This window comes from Echinops telfairi, unplaced genomic scaffold (genome assembly GCF_000313985.2).
Source record: "Echinops telfairi isolate 266 unplaced genomic scaffold, ASM31398v2 ScPeMD7_6;HRSCAF=24_0, whole genome shotgun sequence".
Lineage (NCBI taxonomy): Eukaryota > Metazoa > Chordata > Mammalia > Afrosoricida > Tenrecidae > Echinops > Echinops telfairi.
Genome location: NW_022103902.1, coordinates 8903641 through 8912821, shown reverse-complemented (window position 1 = coordinate 8912821; position 9181 = coordinate 8903641). Strand labels below are relative to the sequence as shown.

Here is a 9181-nt window from a genome sequence, read left to right as displayed (position 1 = left end):
TGCCCATCACTCAGCCATTTTGCATCAAGGCAGCCACTGCTATTGGCAGAAAAGAGGCATGAAAGCTTGAACGTGTTTGATGGCCAAGGGTAAAACGATATGTTTAACATTTATGATAAATCCACAAAGACAGGAAGGGATGAAGACAGCTTCTATTCCTGCTTGATAAATGTATGCAGTCCCATATTATAAAGAAGCTATGCACTTCACCTTGCTGCTATAAGATTTTTCTTGGCAATTTGAAATGTGAACTCACTGTTTCTCTGCCCCACCCCTCCAGTTCCCTGGCAGCTCAGCTCTGAGTTCCAGCTTTGCATAGCGGAACCCAGCCTTGCCTCTGTAATTCATTCTCTGCCCTCACCATCTGCACAGACGTCTCACACTTAAATTATACAGATGGTTGGTAACCTGATAGACAGAAAAGCTTTGGCTGGGAGGGCAGTGTTCTCACATTAAATGCACTAAGAAATTCATGAAACAGTTTTTAATCATTGTACTGAGATACCAAGCCCTGGTATACATCACCAAGACCAAGAGCAGGCTTCTAGAGCAAGAATTAACCTTCTTCATGCAGATTATTGGCACTGAGATCCTCTGTTGTTGCCAAATTGTTGAAGCCTAAACTTGTTTGTAGTTATGAATCACAGAACTACAGACGTAAGATGTAAAAAGATATTTTCATAGGTCCTTCTCGATACTCTCATTCATCACGTGACAGTAATAGAAGATATCTTGGTCCTTTATTAAATTGCAAGACGTTACATCAGCAGGTCAGCTTCCTTTCCATGTAGGTGTTGTATAATTATATTCATATGGATGTATTACCTTTGAGTAGTGTTCACCCCAACCTTCACGCAGTCTCTCCTATAGCTGCTGCGAACTCTATTGTCTTACAATTCATGACCTTGAAGGCAGCAGAGGCCAGAGAGTGTGATGGTAAGCGGGGGTCTATGCAGAGGAAAGACATGGTGTCTAAGCCATACAGGAAATAAAGGTCGTGAATAGAAATGTTTAGGTCCACCAGCTGCTTGGTTAGCTCGGTGCCTTTCTTTTCTAGAAAAATTGAAGGAAGAACAAGACTTCAGTCCCCACTTGGAGAGAATGAGGGAGTTAAAAATCGGGAAACGTAGGAAAAAATGCTGGGTGCAGCCAAACGTACTTCCTTGAAAGAGAGTGGCAAGCAGATCCAGAAACTGCCAACTAGGGTAGGGCTTTGCCAGGGTAATGCAGTGTTGACAACCTTTCAATTCAAGCTGTTATTGTTCTGAAACATAACACTAGCTAGTCCTTCCTCCTTCATCGGGTTTTGCTTGCAGAAGTTCTAAATTTGTGAGGGTTTCAGAGAGCCGTGTATTCACTCCTCTCTGCTTGACTTCAGGTCACCAAATAGTACTGGTCTTGGACTGGATGGAATCTACCTTCACTCTTATTCTGAAGCAAGTTTGTCTTCTCCCACTTTCCCGTACTTCTTCCAGGTTCTCCGCAGTTAGGAATTGTTTCTGTGGTAGTTACATAATTTAATGTCAACTTGAAGATATATAATAGTGTAGGGGTAGTATCAACCAGCCAATGACGTTACAACCTTGATGGCATCTCCTTGTGGGCAAGGCCTTATTATAAGGAGGGTCCTAGGAACCTCCCCCCTACCACCTCTCTCTGCCTTCACCTTCCTGCTGTCTGACCCCGATGGTGGTCAGAGCCCTAGAGATGTGTCCACTGCCATTGGATCCACAAGACTTTGCACCCACTGGCCTGTGATATTCCTGTATTCTGTATCATTGCTTGTGACTGTGTGAGTCTGAAGATGGATTTATGCACTAGTATCAGATTTATGGACTTGAGTTGGGCTGGACTGGGATATTTTCCTGATATAAAAAGCTTCTTGATATAAAGCTCTGTCTTACACATATATTAGTGTCACTGGATTTTTTACTCTAGTCAACCTGGCCTAACACAGTTTCCAACCCCTATAAATCTATACACTCTGATAGGTGCCATCAAGTCAGTTCCTATGCATAGTGGTCCTATGTACAACTGAACAAAACAACGATTGGTCCTGGGCCATATGTTCTTGTGTTAGAGACCACTGTTGCAACCACTGTGTTGATCCATCTATTTGAGAGCTTTCCACCATTGCACCCATGGGTTATTCTGTCAATTCCTGGAACCTTATTTTTGGCCAATGTCAGTGCCTTCATTGTAGCTTGGGCTTCTTCTTTCAACACCATCCGTTCTTGAGTATTTACTACCTCTTGAAAGAGGTGGATGTTTTGACAAGTAATAGTAAAGAATCTACTGTTACTATAATGACTCATGAATTCCTTTCATCTTCTTTGGTTGTTTTTGGTTTTTGTTTTTGTACCATTCAATGTTTTACCCAAAGAATGCTTCAGTATTGAAATTCAAGTCTTAAATTATTTCTTCAGTTCTTTCAGCTTAAGAAATTCCTATATACCTTTTCCTCACTTATTGACTATCTTGTTAGATAACTTTTTACATTTGTAACAATAGTATTAAAAAAAAAAACCTATAATCTGGCTATTTTGCACAGTAATGAATGCTGAGGGGCAGGGAAATGCTGGCTGTGATGTTAAGGTTTTCTTGCCATAATTCCCAGTGATTTGGCAGTTACATAATGATGTTATTTGTCAGCTACTTAATGATGTACTCACTCTCCATTTTGTGATTTGTAGTCACACTTTAGCTTTGTATTATACTGATTTTCCTATAATGACCTGGTCTTTGGAACATAACCATATCAATAAGTGAGGAGTGGTATAATTGTATGTCTGTACCTTTGCTTCTGTTATTGTCTTTGCAGCAAATCCCCATTTTTTTTTATAACAGCAGAGAAGGGAGAGAGAAAATATTAAGTTAAAATATAAGCTATATAGAAAGACCTGGGGAAGACATAATAAGGATTCACAAAGATAATGTAGTACCTGTTTTCAAGGGAGCTGAAAATAAAATTAATCTTGAAAATAAGATCTTTTATTATTGAAACACTGTCAGTGGCTATGTATAAGGCATTTGATAAATACTCAAAGGATGAAAATCATATTTGATTCTTTGGTATTTGAAGGTTCAGAAGGGACTCTAAAAAATAAGGTACAACCTTTGCACATACAGGCAGTTCCTGACTAATAGCCTGCTCAAGTTACAACAGGCATCACTTATGACTGTCTGTTTTGAGGTTTGGACAATTCTTATTGTTAATAGTTTGTACTGTCTACAGTGTTAGAGCATGTAATATGTTTGTGGTAGATAAATAATCGCGTGTCAATTTGGGGATTAAGAGCGTAGGGGTGCAGTCTAGCTTGTCAATCAGATCATAGCCAATGTGGTCTCTGTGTGGACTTGGCCTTCTCCTGAGAATTCTGGGAAATCTCGTACTTCCTCCTTGGAGGTGGGAGACATTGTTTCTCTGCTGCTCACACCCTGGGAGACATAGCAGCTGATAAGACACATGGACCCACCCCGATACAGAGAGGCCTGCCAACTCTGAGATGTTTCCAATGACACTGGATCCAAAGACTTTCTACCAACTGGCCTGTGATCATCCTGCATTCGGCATCATTGCATGTGTTTCATGAGTCTAAAGAGGATTTTATAGATTGGTATTCGACATATGGGCTAATATCGGACTTATGGACTTGATCTGGACTGGGTTGGGATGTTTTCTCAATGTTCAATTGCTCTTGTATGTAAATCTCTTTCTTATACACATATGTGTGTTCATGGAGTTGTTTCTCTAGTCTACCCTGACTAACACAATGTTGATGCTATCCCCTCCCAGAAGCTTACTTGCAGATGTTTATATGTAATGCTTCCAACCCCAAAAGACAAAGATTCATCTAGAATTTATAAAGACATTGATAATATAAAGTAATGATGAAAAACAAAACAAAAGGTACTTGACTTACATCAGGACCAACTTACCATGGAACTATAAGAACAGAATCCCATTGCAAGTGGGGGAGGACCTGTATATGGTACATCTATACTCTAGAATATCATGCTGATTTAAAAGGAATAAGGGAAAGGCCTCTGCTTGGTTGCCTTACACTATAATGACAGTAAAAGACATAGGGCAATGCATGGGTGTATCAACCTTCTTTTTGTACATTAAAGGAGAGAAATATAGAGATCTGTATATATTTGCTTATATTTTCAAAAGAAAAGCTGGCAGGATAAGTCAAACACTAATAGAGATGGTCACCCATAGAAAGACAACATGCAGATCAAAACCACATCTTCTGGATGCACCTTATTTAACTGTTTCAACTACAGAATTATATCAAACACCAGCTGGGTTTATAATTCAAAAAATAAATTTAAATCTAAAGGAAATTAAAGCAACTGCTAAATTTTAACAAAAATAGAAGCACAATGTGGTAGTTACATCATCTGATGTCAACTTGAGACTTTAGCCTGTCAATCTGGTCGCAGCTTGATGACCTTAGTTGGAGGCACTAAGGAGATAAGTCACTCACTGTAGGTGGGACACACACACACTGCCTGTGAGACATTTCTGTTGAGAAGAGACAGGGAGCTATGCTAGAGCCAGAGGATGGGAGCTGAAGGAGCCACGTGGAGACCCCTGCCAGTGCTGAGATGTTTCCATTGCCACTGGATCCAAAAGACTCTCCATCCACTGACCTGTGATCGTCCTGCATTCAGCATCATTGCTTGTGTTGCATGAGTCTGAAGAGGGTTTATAGATTGGTATCAGACGTATGGGCTAATATTGGACTTATGGACTTGATCTGGACTGGACAGGGCTGGGATGCTTTCTCAAAGCTCTTTCTTGTGCATATATGAGTGTCTGTGAATTTGTTTCTCTAGCCTACCCAGACTAACACACAAATGGAGTTAATGGAGATGTAAAACAAAGAGTGAATTCCAATGGCTGTGAAATCCCATGTCTGCCCGTCCCTGAAAGCATATTTTCCTAAGAAAAGAAGGAAAAAGTCATGTCTTGCACATCTCTTGTAGCATATATTCCTAGGGGGGGTAGTGGCGGGGGGGATCATGGCTTATAGTTCTAAATTATATCTTAATTTTATACTATTTTTTTTAAATCCATAATTATCCAGTCAATTCTGACTCATAGCAACGCTATATGGGGTTTGCAAGACTTTAAATTATATGCTATATGCTATTTAAGAGTTACTTTAATAAAGATTTTCCCCCCTCAGATGCTTTAATCACCTTGGATTAAAAAAGAAGAAAACATTTTCTAAAAATGGAGGGGCCCTCTGTTCACATCCAGTTCCAGGTGATGGGACTGTATGTGAATTTCTCTATAATAGGGGGTTGTAAGTCCTGGAGATCATGCTTGGAGTTTAAAGATAATAGGCACAGGAGAATGGGGAAATTGTCCATCAACTGACCACCACACCCTCTCTGAGGAAGAGCAAGTGGGGCGAGGAAAGGGAACATAATAGACAGTAGAGTCAGATGCATGAGACACAATTATCCCGCAGTTGTTTCAAGACATCTGTCTGTGGTTTTCAAGGGGTGGTCAGGGAGGCATCACTGAGAAGATGGCATTTAGGAAAAGGAGCAGGCAAAAGAGAAAGTCATGGAAATTGAGGGCAGGCATGGTGCACGCAGAAGTAGCAGCAATTTTTGTCTCCCCAAACCCAAACCAATTACCCACTCATGGCCACCCCATGTATGTCAGCATGGAAGAGTACTCCCAAGACTTTTCAGTGGTTGTTTATTTTGACAGAGATCCCCAGCCTTCGTCCAAGGTGGTTCTGTGGGAACTCCAATAGCCTACAGTTCTGTTAGCACTTAGACATTGGCATCACCCAAGGATTCCGATTTGTCTCTTTAGCACTTGTCAATATCTAACAAACTATATTTTACTTTGATTGTCTACTCCCTCTGATTAGAATGAAACTTATACAAGTAAGGGTTTTTTTCCCCTCTGTTTAATTCATTTATTTTTCGCAACACACCTAGACTGAAGACTGATGCGCAGTAGATAGTTTTATATATATATATATGTTAAAAATTATATACATATAAAAATTTGAATTGTCATTTGGGTGAGACGCTCACCAACACTCAAATAGGTGGAAAATGGCAAACAGACAGACAGCGGGGCACCGGGGTTTCTCGTCTCTGTCAGGGCTGAGAGAGGGAATGTGTTTTCCAGTGGGTATACATAACGGGACTTACAGATCTTGCAAAAGGCATACATGCCATACAGCAAACATATTACATAGTCAACGGGTAATATCATAAGTGGGTAACATAATAAATAAGCAATGTGAGGAATCATCCATCGTCTTAGCCTACTGCTAGTTGTGCTAGTTGACCTGAACATCCTTAGGCCCTCCCCAGGGGAGCAACCTATGGTCCTTATCAGAGAAGGTTGTCAGAACAGACTTTGCTACATTCGCAGTGGGTAGAGGTACAGAACATGATTGCTCTTATCTAGAGATAACCTTCAGCATAGTGAATTAGCCAGACACAGGGATGATTCATCTTGTATGGTAGCTCCTTTATGCCTGCTCCTTAATGGAGGGCTATTGGGGGGGGGGGCACATTTTCCGCATGAGCTTGAAAAACATTTCTATCTCACAGCATTGGCGATCTTTCTCAAAATAGGGCTAGTTGCCCATGCCCATGGGTGTGAGCATAGAAATAAGGTCCGATGCACTCTACCTAGTCACAGAGGCCTCTCGTTTCCTGACACTGCCATCCGCACAGCGGAGTAGCACTCCTTCGATTTCCTCCAGGGCTCCGCTTCCCTTCATCTTGTTTCCTGTGACTTCCTGCCTTCTGAGGGCTGTGGATGGACATGCTACATTTTGAATGAATAGATGTTAGCCCTGTTCATCAACTCCACGAGACGGCCTACTGATTGTGCTACAGTTTTCACGCAAAGCACGGCTCAGAGCAGGGCTACCGGTGACCCAAGACAAATCCCAGCTCTGATTTCTTTCAAGACCCAGAGTTGTGCTAGGAGACGGGAGGGTTTTCATGTTTATTTATTTATTTATTTGAGACGGGAGTTTAGGATCGGGTACTGGATTGGCTAAATCTGTAGAGTTTATTTTCTATAGTTACCCTCGATGAGGGGACCTTTAAAAATTTGGGGGGAAATGGGATTAAAAGATCGTGGAATTTTTCCATGAACTCTTTGGAAGCTCCCACATACACAGACTTTCATACATTCAAGCACCCAAAGGTACATGTTTGTGTGAATTCTGTAATCTAAGAAGAGCAGTTTATCACAGCCTGCTGAGACTACGTAAATGAATTTTTTTTTGAGAAAGCACAAAGGAACTTTCTTTCTTTCTTTTTTATTTTATTTAAAAAAAAATCATTTTATTGGGGTCTTGTACAATTCTTATCACAATCCATACATCCATCCATTGTGTCAAGCACATTTGTACATTTGTTGCCACCATCATTCTCAAAACATTTGCTTTCTACTTGAGCCCTTGATATCAGCTCCTCATTTTCTCCCTCTCTCCCCGCTCCCACCTCCCTCATGAACCCATGATAATTTATGAATTATTGTTATTTTGTAATTTCTTACACTGTCCGATGTCTCCCTTGACCCACTTTTCTGTTGTCATCCCCCAGGGAGAAGGTTCTATGTAGATGTTTAACCCTCAGTGTTGGCAAAGCAGTTTACCTGAAGAGGTCATCGCCTTTAACCCCTATCGAAAGGGTCGCTAACACATGATCCCTTGACTTATTTCAAATGAGCGTGCCAGCCGGCAAACGTAATGCCAGCCTGGTGGCCAGTGTGTGATGCGAGGTCCTGGTGGGGTTGCAGGGCCCTGAGCTGAAAGGTGAACTGAAGGTCGAAGTCCATTGCCAGTGCTGTGGGGGAAGCCCAGCAGGGAGCCGAGTACTTGAACAATGCATCAACGTCCTGACCCAGTCCCTCCAGGAAATCATTCCCTGCGCGTCTGGCCAGCGTCTACGCTGCAGAAATGTGCTCCTTCAAGCTTGAAATGGCCTGCTCTGTCTCCTGCAGTTCCTGCTCCATCTCTGTGCTCCCTCAGCGGTAGACACTGACTCACTCAGCCAGCACGCCTGTGCTATTAGCGGTTCGGGTCGGTCGCTTTCAGAGCTCTCAGGAAGCAGAATGTGAGCGGCAAGTTGCAATTAGAAGTCAAAGCTATTTATACCATCCTTAATTTTTCACACTTTGGAAGAGAGTGTATTCCAGCGAAAAGGCACATTTATTTTAGGCACCTATTTCTATAGCACCTTCGACAGAACAATCGCAAGGTCTGCTGGTCCTGAGTCTGGTTCCTGAGACTGTGCTGTTGACAGAGGCGTCCTCTTCCCTTGCAGCAGGATCCGGTTGATAAGAAAGCAGAGCACATCAGAAGCATCATCTTGTGCTAATTAAGATGAAAGGAGCTACTTGCACTGCTCCTCTTTATTGACTAAGTGGCTCTTCTCTAAGAGGACTTAGTCTGACACGTTTTTAAACCATGCTAGGTATAGCGAAGCCACTGGGGAGCAAGGCCAGGCGACGTGAAGCTTAGTAAACTCTTTGGAATATTGAGCCTGCGCTGGTTTAGTCCTCTTGGGAAGGGCATAGAGCAGTGGCCTTCGCGGAGGCTGTGAAATGATGCTGGTGAATAATGTCTGGGCTTTTCTGACGTTTATTTTCCCATTGATTATTCTTGTTGTTGTCTTCTGTAAACAACGTCACGATAGAACAAACCCCCAAAGCTACACATTTGTGTTATTTATGGTTCCAAGGGGTGCATTCTTGCGCTAGTGTGTTTTATCTTTGTTTCTTTGCTGCAATCATCGTAGGGTCTTCCCGGTATTAGTGAGGAGGGATATTTCTTGATTTCTTCCAAGTGTCTGCACAACGCTTCGAGAGGATCTGTTCAATTTTGCAATGGTTTTCCGCCTTCAAACCAGATAACAACTACCGAGCACCTGCTTTATGGAAGGCATCAAGCTTAGGCTCTGTAAGTTTAAAGGGCCATCAGGGGCCTCCCCCATTCCTTTTATCGATGCCTGCTTTTGAAACATTCAAAGTAGATGCTGGGTTAACTCAGGATGTCCTTCCCTGACATCACAGGGCCCATCCGCACTAGGAGGCCAGAGCCCCTCCAGAGCTGTCAATTGAAAGGGCCACCACTGACACAAGTATGGTTTTCTTTCCCTAGGAATAAACTTTTGGGGA

The 9181-nt window shown here is 42.1% G+C and overlaps 1 protein-coding gene across 1 annotated transcript in view; it reads right to left on the bottom strand.

Moving 5' to 3' along the window:
• Positions 1–850: 850 nt before the first annotated feature.
• Positions 851–9181, bottom strand: part of HHLA2 (HERV-H LTR-associating 2) — a 36960-nt gene continuing 28629 nt past the window's right edge. The window contains exon 8 of the mRNA XM_013005613.1: positions 851–1053. Within this exon, the coding sequence (XP_012861067.1) occupies positions 851–1053 (203 nt within the window). The remainder of the gene's footprint in view (positions 1054–9181) is intronic.